This window comes from Helianthus annuus, chromosome 3 (genome assembly GCF_002127325.2).
Source record: "Helianthus annuus cultivar XRQ/B chromosome 3, HanXRQr2.0-SUNRISE, whole genome shotgun sequence".
Classification (NCBI taxonomy): domain Eukaryota; kingdom Viridiplantae; phylum Streptophyta; class Magnoliopsida; order Asterales; family Asteraceae; genus Helianthus; species Helianthus annuus.
In genome coordinates this window covers 141,597,256-141,613,675 of record NC_035435.2, presented here as the reverse complement: position 1 = coordinate 141,613,675, position 16,420 = coordinate 141,597,256, and the positions used below count along the sequence as shown (strand labels likewise).

Genomic DNA, 16,420 nt, shown 5'->3' with positions numbered 1-16,420 from the left:
TAACGATTCTCGCCTGGCTATTAAGGTAACCACCATATCCATTATTCATGATACCAGTTAATTTTTGTATTTGGTAAATGTTGTGAGTCACACATGATTGGTTATAACTAGATACATGATGTTTGATACTTTGATGTAATGCCTCACTGATCCGCTAACAAGTGTGACTGAGTTTTAGTATTCTTCACAAGAAATTTGTAAACTGGTAATGATCCAAAGGTACGGTTGTAGTCGAGTTTATAAATGATAATTATATATTGTGGATTTTTGTGTGTTATGATGTTTGTTTGATGATTTTTGTTTTCTTCTATCCATTGTAGCTGGTGGTTTAGGTATCAATCTTGCACACCAGATATTGTCATCATTTTTGAATCAGATTGGAATCCTCATAATGATCTGCAGGTTTGGGAGTGTGTGATATCTATCTCTATTTATAGTCACTACATACTAATTTCATGACTTTTGTTAGGCAATGTGCAGAGCTCACAGAATTGGACAACAAGAAGTCGTTATAACATATTGTAAAGTAGTATAGATTATGTATGATTATGAAGGCTTCAAACTTTGCATTGACATTTGAAAAGTTCTTATTTTGTTGGTTTACCGTCATTCTCTAATTTACTAATGCTATATTATTACAGCCAGCAGCTATTGCAATCGTCATGGATGTAGATGCCACCTTGGGGAAGAAAAAAGTTGCAGAGCAGATGGGTTTTTCATGGTCTTCATTGACCTTTTGAATGAGGACCTTCATGAACATCAGGTTTGGTTTGGTTAGGTTTGCTTCTTATTTCAATTTTTTTTCGTCTATTACAAGGTTTATTTTGTTCGAGTGTAAGAAAACCTTTATACTATTGCTATTGGGTTGTGTTTTATGTATTTTGAATTAACTTAATAGTTTAATTATGTTTAGTTTTGTTTGTTAGTTCTTTAATTTTAGTATGAAGAGTCTGCCCACCAGGTCTTCAGTTATGTTAAAGTTGGCATTTTGAAGCTTATTTGATCTATTGTTTTTACTTATTTCTGACTTGAAAAGGTAGTGGGTCTTGATAGTTTGATTACGTTCTGTTTCTTTGTAAGTTCTTCAATTATAGGTTGAGGAGTTTGCCCATCAGGAGCACCAGGTGTGTGTCAAAAGTCATCAGTTATGTTAAAGTTGACATTTTAGGCTTATTTGTTCTAATTTTTACTGATTCTGACTAAAAAGGGATTTGGATATTAATAGTTTGATTCTGCTTGGTTTTTTGTTAGTTCTTAAACTTTAGTACGTAGAGTTTGCCCACCAGATGTTTTAAAAGACATTAATTATGTTTAAATTTTCATTTTAAAGTTTTTTGGTCTAATTTTTTTACTAATTTTTTCAATGCAGTGCATTCTGATTGCTTTGAACCTGCTTCTTAACCAGGTATTTTTCAACTCGATCCTCTCGGATCGTTATTGATGTTCTCGATCATATATATCCGTAATGTTTGTCGTTTATTTCTTCTGAAGTAATTTATCGTGTTTGAGATTTTGCGTTATTTTAATTTATCATTCATTCATACATATGTTCATCATTTAGGTTTTAAAAAATTAAACCCTATTTGGTGATTTTGATAAGATATGGAAACATAATTTTGGTGTTTTATTGGTTATCTTATTTTTTTATTGATTTCAATTATTGTTTAGGTAAATATCTCAGTAAACTTTTTGAGCTTTTATTTCAATTTGCTTTCTATTCGTTGATCGAATGAATCATTCCTTTAATATAATTCCATGGATCCAAATGAAATGATTTTATTATACCTTTGAATGGAATAAACATTTACATTGTATTTTATTATCTGAACTTAATTGATCCTTTGGTATACAAGGTTCATTGAAATTAACCTGGTCACAAGCATGTTTTGCTTGGTAAACAACGCCTGACGTTCGATGCAATGATTCCGCTCTAATTAGTGCAGGTATCTTATCTATTTCGATGACTGAAACAACCATTGAATCTTGGTTTATTAAGATAAACAAAAACTCAATCCATTATGTGTCCTCAATTTTTTTTTGTTGTTTAAGAACAAAAAAAAAAATATGGATTGCATTACTATTGTAATATGAAACCTATTGCAATGTTTTTTTTTTTTTGGCTAAATTTGTTGCATATAGGAATTGTTTTAGTAACATAAACATCATGGTAAAGTTCATAGTTTATGATAATAAGTTTTCCTATTTATATTATATAAGTTTGGAGGATAAAAACAAATTAGTTTTGAAAAAAAAAAAGAAAACAACGCATATATTTGAATTGACAATTTCACTATTGTTAAGATATGGAAAGTATTGTGGGATATTATAAAGTGGATGCCCAATAGAGAAGCCTTGTGATGAACTTGATGCAAGTTGTATGAAGCATGATGCCTTGCATTTTAGCAAACAATAGTGAGTATCATCACTCTTTTTATGGTTTTATATAATGATTTTAAATAACCATTACCGAATTTAAGATGAAATTGGCCATTTGAAAGAAAAAAAGTATCCGCTAAGTGTTGGTTAAATTGTAAATATCCTTAGAACTTTATGCAAAAGTTCTCATTATTATTGGTAGAATCAGTGTCTTAAAAAATTCTAACATTTTGATTTTTTTAGTAGACTTAAAACTAATTTATATGTAATTATTGGGATGATGGCTATTAAACTAGCAAAAATAATGACATTAAGGATTTTGTTATGGTCCCTTGAAAGACAACGATGTTAATGGTTTGTTTCTCCTAGATGTGGTCAAATGGGCGAATTGTATACTTGGTCTGAGCTGTTCTGCCCGTTGACCCATTTTGATATAGTTTATTCTTTTTACAAATATATCATTTGGTTTTACTCGCTAGAGATTAAACATAAACTTTGTCAACCCATTCATAATTATATAGGTTGAAAATGTCACTTTTTAACTTTAACTTTTGTTTCAGAAATAATAAGGTTCCAACTGCCATATTAGAAGGCAAGCTTGACTAGTTACACTCACAAGAAGAAGTCAAACATGGAACCTTAATTAGAAAATCAAGAAGTAAGTCCCATGATTTTTGGTAAAAGATAGGAAGGGTTATATTTTTCTCTGTTTAGGGTTAGGGTTTTAAAGTTCAGTGAATAAAATAGTTTTTGACAAAAGCTAGATTGAGAGCTTTGTGAAGATATTCAAAGGTGTTGGTCATGGATGGGCTTCAAGATATAGCGAGGATAATGAATCTGTTGAGAGGAGTGCTGAGGTGGCCAAGCATGTGATTGCTTAAGCGGGTCGAGTCGTTATTTTTCTTATCTCACTTATGAAGGCGTAACATGATATACTTGAAGCCAAGAACCTTACACTCTCATTCATCATTGTAAAGCATTGTGCTTTGGAGTAGAATGACGAGTTAGCTTCTGAAGTTGTAGAATTTACTTGATGATAGCGTGGGGCAAAATGTCGAGTTGGAATTTGAAAGGAGTGGCACGTCTTTGACCGTTCAGTTGGTGGTGAGTGACCGACCTTTACATCCAGGTTATATGCTTTACATTTATCATGTGTTCTTTGTTTCAGGCTGAAGACTTACACTCAATAACTCTTTCGGAGTTAGGAGTGGCACGTCTTTGTGATGTACATTTTAGATGTGAGATTTTTAACTTGTTTACCTACAAAAGTGTTGACTTAAGTTACGTTGTATGTCTAATTAGTTTAACGGTTTCAGGTAAAACCTTTAACCGAATAGGAAACCATTTGAAAGTCTCTATAAGAGTACACCTAGCTGAGTAGCCATAGAATAATCATTTTTGTTACTTGAACGATTTGATAAACTTATCTCTATTTTTTTATTGCCAGCAAACTTGATCAGATATTAATAGTACGTTGTCAATTCATAGGCAAGTGCTAAGTGATATGGTGGGTTTACTTTATGAAATTTATATTTTTCAATTTGTTGTTATGATCCTTGTGTTGGGCGTTTTTTAGCAGCGGAGCCGCCAATGAAGGCGGATGACCATACATGACAGAACTATATTAGGTTTGGTCCGACTCTCTAGCCGCGTTTATTTGATTATACGTCAAGCCGATCTCTTTGAAGAGCGGTGGTTAATCAATTGCATTGACAAATTATATTTTTGGTTGCATTAAAACATTAATAGTATAGTTTCGACTCAGTTTTTTTAATCTTCCTTTTGATCTTTTCCTTATCTAGCCTTAGGAGGACATGCTAAAGAATGCAAATAATCAAGGAACTACCATCCTCCATAATCTGAAGGTAGATTATACTTTGGGAGATTTCGAGGTAAATCAAAATATTCATTTTGTAGAATATTTCCAAGTTTTGTATTTAGTTATAACAAAGTTATGCCATAATGCAATACAATACTAACAAAAAAAATGAAAGATATCCTCTAAGGTGGATCTTTTACAGTGGTTATTTGATATGTTTTAATTTTCTTGCTTTTGGTCAATTAAAGATGCTAACATTAGTTAGCATGAATTCTCGGACCTTTTGTGATCTTTTACAGTGATTATTTGCTATAATTTAATTTTCTTGCTTTTTGTCAATTAAAGATGCTAACATCAGTTAGCATTACACGTTTTGTAGGTAATTTTATGGAGCTACACATATTGATGGTTGTTTAGGGGAGTTAACGGGCTCTCATATTCATCGCTTTTCATGGAGGTAAGTTGATTTCTTATATCATTTCATATCATTTTTGTTGAGCTGGGTAAAAGGTCAAGATGGGCTGAGTCAGGTTGGTGACCTGTTGATGTGTGTAAAATGCAACATATAAATCACATCAATTAAGGCATAAAACTAACCCTTTTTAAGTACTAATGTTGGAGAAAGAGTGTTTTTGTCTTCCTCTTGTATTTTCAGGATGAAATGAGCTCAAAATCACAAAAGAAGCAAAAAGACAACTAATTCTAGCATAAATACAAGAAAAGGAACAAAAGTAGACTGCCCGGACCCTCAACGGCACCTCCCAAGGCAAAGAAGAGAAAACAGAGACTGAACACGCCCCGTGTCCAGCGAACACGGGGGCGTGCCCAGGAAGCAGCAGAAAAGACAAACCAGTAGAAGCTTCCATTGCCCACCACGGGGCCGTTTCCAGCGGGCACGGGGGCGTGGTGAAAGTACAGCAGGCGCATTAATTGTAATTGCGAATTACAATTAATGAAGAGAGAGAATGTCAGACGGGCATGGGGGCGTGTCCAGCGGACACGGGGCCGTGCCCAGCCTTCTGTTCAGCCTATAAATAGGGGTGCTTGGCTTCATTCCATTTCATCCCTTGGCACACCACCTCTCTCACACTTCATCCACCACCCACCACCACCATAACACCATCATCCACCACCATCATCCATTGTCCATCGTAGAGTGTGTGAGTCGTCTCGGGATCCAAGATTGATCGTAAGAGATCTTGACAATCAAGGCCATGTTTGCCTAAGTCTCTTACATCACTTGGTGAAGACAAGTGTTTAGTATAATACTTTTTATTTTTAATCTTTTGCACTTTTTATTTGGTTTTGTATTAATGACTTTAATAACTAGTTACTTATGTTGAAGGTGATCTTTCCTTACCGTTTGTCCGTGGTGTCTTGGCGTTATTTTACTGTCTATATAAAATAAAAGATTTTCACCATTCATATCTCCACGGTCTATATGGAGGTATGTTGGCTACCTGGTCGGGGGTTAAGGGAACGGTTTGGTAAGGGTCTTGCCCTTGTTCAGCGTTTAGAGGTCCTGCTTGGGACCTGGGTCAAATTTAGTAGGATCTCCTTCAATGCCCATAGGTATTGGATGGCGGGGATCCAAACTCTTTGTCCCCCTCATAAGTTAACTACTATTAATACTATAACCCGGCTATTTAGGACTGTATCCCTGCTGACTCAGACTACTTAGCCGAGGGTAACGTCACCGCCGAAAGCGGGGCCTACCACAATTTGCATTAATAACTTAATTCATTATCTTTCAATAATCCGACCCTTTAGGATTGTATCCTTGCTGACTCAAACTACTGGGTTGAGGGTAACGTCGCCTTCAAAAGAGGGGCCTACTACAATAACTAAGATAATCTCTTAAACAAGTGCAAAAGTGCGAAAATAATCAAAGGTTATACTAACACACGTGTCGGATCCAAGTGATTCATCTTGTCTATCTGTTTTTATTTTATTTTATTTTTCAGCATTTAGTTAGTTTTTATTTTTCTTAGTTTAAAACATTTTTCTCACTTTTTGATTTGGTTAGACGTTGAGGATAAACCGGTATTAAAAGCTCTTGTGTCCTTGGACAACCTCGGTATCTTACCAACACTATACTACGTCCACGATGGGTGCACTTGCCCATATGTATGTTTAGTATTAGTAAATATCGTGTTTTATAAATTTAAAACTTGGCTAAAAGTGTAAAAAGGGGCTTAAATATATATCAAAATTATAACACACTTCACGCACATCACCTGTTCAGTACAGTTGACCCGTTATAATATATATATTTGCATTAAAGGCATCATGCAAGCTGGTTGGATGATCGTCTTTTTTCAAATAATATGACCCGTTATAATTACTTTTCCAGTTGAGGATAACCATAATGTAGTGAATGTAGAAAGCATATTGTTATCATTCTAAAGTTTGTATTGGTGCTTTAATATTTGGTGCAGAAGGTATATATCCGGCAACCCTTAGACGTGAAGCCCAACTTTGGAAAGGTCTAGAACAAAAATGATGATTTACATGGGCTTCAATGCCGGTAGATATTATATGTTTATGCATTTTCGATTTTCCTATAGCTTTCTACTTTGATTCATGATTTATTTTGTAAATGAAATCACTTAAAGTTTCAACCAGTTTTTTAGTTTTTGGCTTGAAATTTGTTGACTTGGGATTAAACTCACATTGAATGTTTATTGAATGTTTATTTGCTGATAGGTATTGTTGGGTTTGGTTGTAAATGCAGGTTATTGGACTTGGGTTTGACTTGAATGATGGCTAGAAGCTTGAAGTTTGTTGCTGATGCGTATGAAAGCCGATAGAGTTTTGAAGATTGATGTTTTTTGTTTGAACTGTATTTAGTCTTGATTTTGGTTGTTTTCGTTTGGATTTTGAATAGGTTTTATGTTTGTAATACTTGGGTTGTGTGTGGTCGCGAGTAGAGTTAGAAGTAGTAATTGTTATTTGTTAGAGTGGTTGGGGTAGGGGTTTGTTAAAACCCGTTCAGTAAGGCCTTAGGCGTTTTTGAGGTTGGTGTTCTTGGGGTATGTCTCGGAAGACCCAATGCTCTTTAGGTGTAACTATTATTTTTTAATTTTATTAATAAAGTTTTGACGGGGTGCCGTCCCCGTTTAGAAAAACAAAAGATTGAATTAATTACTTTAGTTGCATGCCTAATTTGAGGTTTGCTTTGTAAATAGGCTTCCTTGATTTTTTTTATGGTATGGGATGAGTCGGGTTGGGTTGACACGCAAACACAACTCCGATCATCGGATATTTCAACTAGATACAATGTTGGGGCCTTTTTGTTTCTACTCTTAGGGGAATCATTGCTTATGTAATGTGGAAGGCCTTCAACACTAATTCAAGGTTGGATCATTATTTATTTTATATCTATGGAAAAATTATGTTTACGGTCAATATACATAACTTTAGGATGTCAAAGAGAAGCACTCAGTTACTCTCTTATAGTTCAATATCATCAGGATGTAATAAAGTATTTACGTATTAAAGTATAATTTTTTTGTTGTTTAGCCACCCGTGTATTACACGGGAACTTAGACTAGTATATATATATATATATATATATATATATATATTAAACCAACTCATTAACTACAATTAATTTTATAACTTTGACCATAAAGTTCTATCTTTTTTGGATTTGACCATAAATTTCTCTTAGCTACGTGAGTTATTTTGATCCACCTTTCGACAAACTTTTCGTAACGTTGTTTTTTAACCAGCCGATTATTATAAATTTAAGTTTTTTTACGTTTTTCAGTTTTGATCCGGCCGCTGCAATAAAGCAGAATAGCACCAATGATCTTTTGTGGTTTTCGCATTCAAACTTTGTTTGGTGATTTCCACTTCCTCTCAAGTTTCAAAGTTGACCCCCTCTTTCCCGGATTTCGAAAAAGTCTATAGAATATCTCATTGACCTCTCGACAATACGTGTATGAGTTCGAGTTCGTCTACGTTTTGCTTCACGTGAGTCACTTAAATTCGTGGTTTTTTTTACGCTTTTCTCCGATTTTGGACTGGCCGCTGCAACACAGCAACATCAATTCTAGTTGTACCAAAAAAAAAAAAAACATGTGAAGCAAATGTGAATTTACCAAGTTTTGAAATAAACAGTAAAGACTAATTCTGAAATAAACAGTAAAAAAAACAATATAATAAAAATTATAATTATAAGTCGTATTAAATCACATCATATAAGCCAATACAATGCTACAATTAGTTTTTATAGTTCAAATGAACACATACATTATAAATAATATGTCTTTAACCCTATAGTTTTATTTTCCCTTATAACTTGCGAAAACGGACCGACCCGACTTCCATTGAAAAAAATTACCAAAGTTTTTTTTTACAAAAGCTAAATACATTTCTATTTAAAATTTGTTAATAATCATGTCAAATAAATGATACTAAAACACAACCCGACCCGACGCTTTACATGTACCAAGCACTAGAACTAGTACAAACATTTTTCTTATATTATTATTTACAAAAAAACATATATAAATTTGGTAAAACATTACAGCCTTAATTAGCTATTATTATTCATCATAAATGTAAAATGATAATCATATCTATTCAATCATCCCAATCACATTATTAACTAACAATTTTTTTTCATAACAATATGATCACAATCTATCAACCAAATCAAAGTATTAACCGAAATCATATACACTCAAACACATGCAATACATATACTCCTTCATAAATACATATAACTTTCAGAGCTTTCAATTTAACAAAAACCTAACTCTGATTTCACGTCTAATTCTTCATTAACCGTTGGAAATAAACAGAATTCGTGAGTTGTTTGTAAAACGGATGATAAATTTAGTTGGTAAATCAAAGTAACAATCTTCTTTGAACTGATCGGAGATGAAGTTGGAAGTTACCTTTACTAATTTCTTGAACCGCCGTTGATGTTTCTTGAAGATTGTGAAGAAGGTAAGCTGATTTTGCAGAACTTGATATGATATATTTGTAATGATGATTTTTTACTTAAATGTTATTCTTATTTGTATTTTCCGTAAATCTTTAATAAAATAACATTCAATTGGACGGTAATTTTTGGTAACAAATATTTACTTTGATATATTTTACTCAAACTATTTAAATAGATATTGTTTTGTTGATTTTAGGATATAATTTTTTTATTAGATGTTTAATATTTCTACAACTAATTGTAAATCTATTTATAAATATAGTAATGTACAACTGATTGTTTTTTTAATTGGTCTAAAACGTATTCGAAGTTATTTGTTACGAAACTCCAGCAACCATAAGTATTAGAGTAACAGATTTTAAATTTATATTGAACATCCGAAAATCATATTTCATATATACACATCATCGATCCACTTTTTTTACATTTGTTGTATGATGAATTTGTATTTTTTTTATATATTTTAAATTCAAATTGTTATGATAACAACGTTCATTGTTTTGAAAAAGTAAGAAACATATCATTGTTCAACACCGCAACATTCGCGTGTATTATCAATAGGCATCATTGATCATAATATTCTGTAGTACTAAGTTTACGTTTATGTAAATTAAAATACATCATAATATTCGAACGAAGCTGTAACAAAGTATTTACGTGTCAAAATATAATTTATTTGTTGTTTAGTCACCCGTGTATTACACGGGTACTTAGACTAGTACATTATAAATAATATGTTTTTAACCCTATAGTTTTATTTTCCCTTATAACTTGCGAAAACGGACCGACCCAACTTCCATTGAAAAAAATTACCAAAGTTTTTTTTTACAAAAGCTAAATACATTTCTATTTAAAATTTGTTAATAATCATGTCAAATAAATGATACTAAAACACAACCCGACCCGACGCTTTACATGTACCAAGCACTAGAACTAGTACAAACATTTTTCTTATATTATTATTTACAAAAAAAAACATATATAAATTTGGTAAAACATTACAGCCTTAATTAGCTATTATTATTTATTATTTACAAAAAAACATATATAAATTTGGTAAAACATTACAGCCTTAATTAGCTAAGCAATCTGAAACAAGCAATCACGAGAAATCATGCGTTTAGAAAGGCACCCTTTCCTAATTCCTACTTAGAAAACTTCAAAAATTTAATAATTCAAACAACAAATTAATCATTTAAAATATTTTTTAATATTATAAATTAAGAACTTAAAGGCTTGGACAACCGTATTTAAATGCGGTTTTATTGTTAAGAAACAGAAGAAAAAGTCGTTACACAAAAACAAACTTTCTGTTAAAGAAGTAGCAGCTCCTCACACTCTAAAACACTTCACTCACCACACTCATTCATCTTCACACACACATACATAGAAATGGAACCACGGTTCCACCATCACTTCCATATCATTTTTCTCATTGTTATCTATGTATCCGCCACGGTACATGGCAGCCGCAACAGGCGATCATTAACGGAAGGTGAAGACACCAGTCTCAGTCTCAGTCTGGTTTGTGACCCGTCTCTTGATTTTGAAAATGTAAGAATCAAGAACGCGTACATTGCATTGCAAGCGTGGAAGGCGGTTATTGAGTCCGACCCACATGGTGTGACCGATAACTGGGTCGGATCCAATGTGTGCAACTACACAGGTGTGTTTTGTTCCGAATCACTGGACAATGCAAAAGAGCGCACTGTAGCCGGTATTGATCTAAACCACAAAGATCTAGCTGGCAAACTCCCGGATCACCTCGGTTTGTTATATGATCTAGGTATCTTTCATGTTAACTCAAATCGGTTTTGTGGGATTTTACCGCGAAGTTTCTTGAATTTCAAGATACTTTTTGAGCTTGATCTAAGTAATAACCGCTTCACGGGTGAATTTCCTCACTTTCTGTTGGAATTACCCGAGCTTACGTATCTTGACATTCGGTTTAACGAATTTGAAGGTAAACTTCCGGAAGAACTTTTTAACAAGAATCTTGATGCTATACTTGTTAACAATAACAGGTTTACAGATAACTTACCTGAAAACATTGGGAACTCACCTGCTTCCGTGATTGTTCTCGCGAATAATAAGTTTTCAGGATGTCTTCCAACGAGTGTAACGAATATGACACAGAGATTAGATGAGTTGATCTTGAGGAACAACGCGTTTGAATCTTGTATCCCTGAAACAATCGGGGCGATGAAGAATTTAAGCGTGTTGGATATGAGTTACAACAGTATGAAAGGCGGGTTGCCTTCGAGTATGGGGGAAATGGAGAGTTTGGAGGTTTTAAACGTCGCGCATAATATGTTGTCGGGAGATATTCCTGCGAGTTTGTGTTTGCTCCCGAATTTGGAGAAATTTAGATATGAATATAACTTCTTTGTGAATCAGACGATGAATTGTTTGAAACTCGCGGGGTATGATGATAAAAGGAATTGTTTTAAAGATAGACCCGAGCAAAGAACAAGATCAAAGTGCACCAAGTACTTGTCCCAGCCGCTTAATTGTAGCGCTTTCGGGTGTGGAGGCCAGCCAACTCCACTACCACCACCAGCATTGCCTGTGCCTGTACCGTCACCACCACCTCCAACCCTTTCTCCACCACCACCATCACCACTACCTCCTCAAACACCGCCTTCATCCCCACCCGTATCTTCGCCTCCATCACCATCACCATCCTCATCGCCATCTCCACTACAACCACCATCATGGCCGCAGCCATCACCAATTACGCCAGCTCCAATATCCTCCTCTCCTAGTCAATCACCAATTTACATGCCTTCTCCTGCCTCGGAGATTTTACCACCATCACCAGCGCACTTTTACTGTCCGCCATGTGAATGTGCGTATAAGCCTCCATCGCAATCACCAACTAACCAACCGAAGCCTCCACAATCTCCACCATCAAGTGGAGACAACCAAGATTAAGCCACCTTCACAACTTTCCAACAGAATCATCAGCATTGAACTTTTTGCACATCCTCCACCAGCTTAAAACTTCAAAAGAACATCTTCAACACGAAAAATCCACAGGGAAAGTAATCCGAGAATGAGGTGGAGAATTTACTATCAGAGATCCAATTTATTCTTAAATCTGATGAATAGCAATGTATGTTTCTTAGTATGTTATTTCTCTTTTCATATTTCATTGAATTCATTTAGTTTTATCACTAGTCAATAAGAGGGTCCACATATAGATCATGGTAGAGCTTGACAATGAGAATGTACCTTATTTTACTTGTGAAAAAGCAAGACACTTTCTGCATTGGAGAATTTATTGATTGTTGATGATTTTGGTGTCATGAAGTCATTTTGGTTGATCCGGATTTGTTTAAGACAAACGGGAAATAAGAATAAACATTGGTACGTGTTAGGAGGTGTAGACCGTAGAGTAGTACGAGGGTTCCACATGGTATACACCAAACTTCTGTTTGTTTGAGAAACAACTTTTGCAACTCGTGGACGTAGGTCAGCTTAGACCGAACCATGTACATCCTCGTGTTCTTTATTTTTCTACAATTTATTTATGTGTGTGTTTGCGACCCGATCCTAACACAAACAATATAATGTGCTCAACCAAAACACTAATAAAAGTCAAAATGAGATCTAATATGTATGCAGGTGAGTATATTAGCCCCAATCAAACTTGAAGTACAAAAAGATTAGGTATAACATCAAAAGTATATCAGTTTGTTGCTCGTCTACCTGCTATTCTTATGTAATTTGCCCTGATGATTGGAATGAAATTACTTTTTATTAAAAAAAAATTGTAGATAAAAGCAAAGGGGGCTAATTGTTTGTGATCACAAATTGCTGTAACAACATACAAGGAATGCATAAGTTGAAGCAAATAGTTTGTACTTTGTGATCACAAATTGAAATGAAATCCAAACATAATCATATCACAGCCAAATGGAATTAGTAACCTCTTACTAGTTTTTGAATCTTCGAATTTTCTTTATTTTGCTCTTTTTTTTCTCTGGCCGTTGGATGCTTTTTAGTTTTTTTTTTCTTCTTTTGGAGAGTGGTAACTTTTGGTATTTAAATGTAAAAAATACATGAATAGTTCTTCATGTATAAGCCCTTTGGCTAATTGGCTAGTCAATTTGTATCGAAAACACTTGAATTATTTTTTTAACGGCGAATTTCTTTTAATCCCTGTAATCTGTGGGATTTAAACCCGGGACATCTTTTCCTAAATTTATGTATTTAAGGTTTGCCTTTACTAATGGACCACCACCCCATTCATAGTTAAATTATCTGGCTAGCTTAAACTTAAATTCTATACATTTTCTCAAAAAGAGATTGGATAGTTATATGACTAAATCAATTCCCCTCAAATTGATCATACATAGTTGTTTACAAACTTTTCATATCTAGCTTTATAATACTTAATACTCATCGATAGTCAAAATTCTAAGGATGGACGGAATAGAACTTCAAAGAGGTCGGAGCCAAGTTGGGGCTTGGAGTACACACTCTAGGTGTCCCAGGATGCGTGTGGCGTGGGGGGGGGGGGTTGGATTGAGCCATTTATTTGTTTATTTTGTATATTATTTTGTTTATTTATGTATAATTTTACATATTATATATTACATATTCAAGTTAAAGCATTTGTTTGTTTATGATTTTGTTTATTTGTTTAAAACTTATTTTTTTCTCAAATAATTTGTACTCGTTAATTAAAAAATTAACTAAATACACAATTTTTCCATAAACATTCTAATACAAATTTTAATGAAAACGAACATGTTTTAAAAAATAGTTCGACATACTTTAAAAAATAAAATACTTATAAACGGAGTTGTAGTTTTTAATTAGTTGAGCATGCTGTTATTTACTAAAAACTGCTTGTCTTAAAAAATTAAATTATATTTGTAATTCAAGAGAATAGCTTTTTATTAAATTAAATTGTTTGAGAAAAAAATAGAAAACTCCACCCCGTCCCTATAGGAAAGTCAATGGAACTCTATAAAAATGAGGTGGCAAGTTGTGAGCATGTGAAGGCGAAGGGTGATAAAAGGACTCCCACCACCCTAACTAACACATAATCCAATTAGACCATTCGTAGTGGATGGTAGATGTGGGTGTGGTCACAAGCGACGTCGAAAAAAATTAGTCACATCGACCCACACCCTCCCCTTTGCCCCTTCAAATGTGGTTGGGTGGATTGAGCCATTTATTTGTTTATTTTGTATATTATTTTGTTTATTTATGTATAATTTTACATATTATATATTACATATTCAAGTTAAAGCATTTGTTTGTTTATGATTTTGTTTATTTGTTTAAAACTTATTTTTTTCTCAAATAATTTGTACTCATTAATTAAAAAATTAACTAAATACACAATTTTTCCATAAACATTCTAATACAAATTTTAATGAAAACGAACATGTTTTAAAAAATAGTTCGACATACTTTAAAAAATAAAATACTTATAAACGGAGTTGTAGTTTTTAATTAGTTGAGCATGCTGTTATTTACTAAAAACTGCTTGTCTTAAAAAATTAAATTATATTTTTAATTCAAGAGAATAGCTTTTTTATTAAATTAAATTGTTTGAGAAAAAAATAGAAAACTCCACCCCGTCCCTATAGGAAAGTCAATGGAACTCTATAAAAATGAGGTGGCAAGTTGTGAGCATATGAAGGCGAAGGGTGATAAAAGGACTCCCACCACCCTAACTAACACATAATCCAATTAGACCATTCGTAGTGGATGGTAGATGTGGGCGTGGTCACAAGCGACGTCGAAAAAAATTAGTCACATCGACCCACACCCTCCCCTTTGCCCCTTCAAATGTGGTTACAACCATGACATCCCCTTCGGGCCCAACTAGCGAGGTGTTCAAAGTTCACACCCCTTCCAAACCTAAAAGCTGCAAAAGTAATGTTACATCGTTGATAAATTGGATGGCGGCCACGCCCAAGTCGTGGACCACCACACATGGTCTTACACCTTGTAATATATATACACACATACATGCACATTTGTGTCTTCTTTATTTATTCATACCAAACACACTACTATATTATTTTACTTCTTATACCTAAACTAGAAAACAAACCCGCGCGCGTTGCGCCGCGGCTAACGAAATTGACGTGTAATTGATAAGATTTTGTCTACTCGATTGTTTTATTTCGAGTTTGAAACTTGGATTTAACCATTTTGATTCAGATTAGGCTATTTTTTATTGTCGTTTCAAAGCCCGTACCTAAGTGCAATCGAGCTTTATGTGGCTCAGAGTCCATGAAAATCATGACTGCAAAGCGGGTTGCAGATCAATACCCACCATCCTTCAGCCTTGCTACGCCATCCTCGTCAAATGTTTGTGTAAATTTAGAACTCATCACAGCCAAGCGAAACCATAATCACAGCCAAATGATAAAACACATAATCAGTTCGTGTGAATGTAATTGTTCAGGAAAAGCATCCGGTGAAAACCAAAGCTTGAAAAAACTATACATTACAAAGCCAACGATAAAGCATCGCATCTCTCAGATAGGCCAATCCTCATCATCATCGAGTTTAATACAAAATTTCAAGTGCACCAGATAAAGTTAATACTACAATACATAAGAAGCGAACTCTCGGATGAGATTTGTCTCATCGTCACTGAGTAAGATGAAAGCAAAAGCCCAAAAATCTTAAACATAAATCAACAACGGATGCTTAAGCAACCGGCTTCACCAACACCAAACCACAAACAACCGGTTTGTAATAAACCACCGACAAACTCCCGATGCACCTAGTACAAACAACAATGCACCAAAAAGCGACAATATTACACCAAGTCCATCACCACCGAGACGAAATGATCGTAAATATCATCAATCATCAAGTAGTTGCAAAATAAAGAGGCTCAGATGTACATCTCGTGTCATCATCATCGCCAACAAAGCACGTGTCAGTGTCGACGTGGCTGCAACCGGAGTTGCCATGCCAGGTAGCAAGCCACCAAAAACGCCGATTAAAACACTCAACAAAGCAGGAACCACACACATGTTCATCAAAACCACAGCCAACAACCGCGTTGCTGGACAACAAAAAAAAAGTGTATAAGCAGAATCATTGGCGCCAGACAACATACTGGCCAACAATAAGCCAAATAAAAGAGCCAAAACCACAAAAAAACTCATCCAACCACAAATCCTTCCATTTTGAAGAGATTTTCAAAGAAAGAAAAAAAGTGGTGGGACTGGGTATTTAAACCCAAGAGAGGTAGAGTACAACCAACCAATGCACAAAACACAATGGAT

The 16,420-nt window shown here is 34.3% G+C and overlaps 1 protein-coding gene across 1 annotated transcript; it reads left to right on the top strand.

Moving 5' to 3' along the window:
• Positions 1-10,544: 10,544 nt before the first annotated feature.
• On the top strand, positions 10,545-12,086 carry LOC110928024 (leucine-rich repeat extensin-like protein 3). Its single transcript, XM_022171280.2, has one exon. The coding sequence runs from the start codon at positions 10,545-10,547 to the stop codon at positions 12,084-12,086; it is 1,542 nt and encodes a 513-aa protein (XP_022026972.1).
• Positions 12,087-16,420: the final 4,334 nt, after the last annotated feature.

Coding starts and splice junctions, on each gene's coding strand:
- LOC110928024 (XM_022171280.2), top strand. CDS start 10,545: ATGGAACCACGGTTCCACCATCACTTCCATATCATTTTTCTCATTGTT.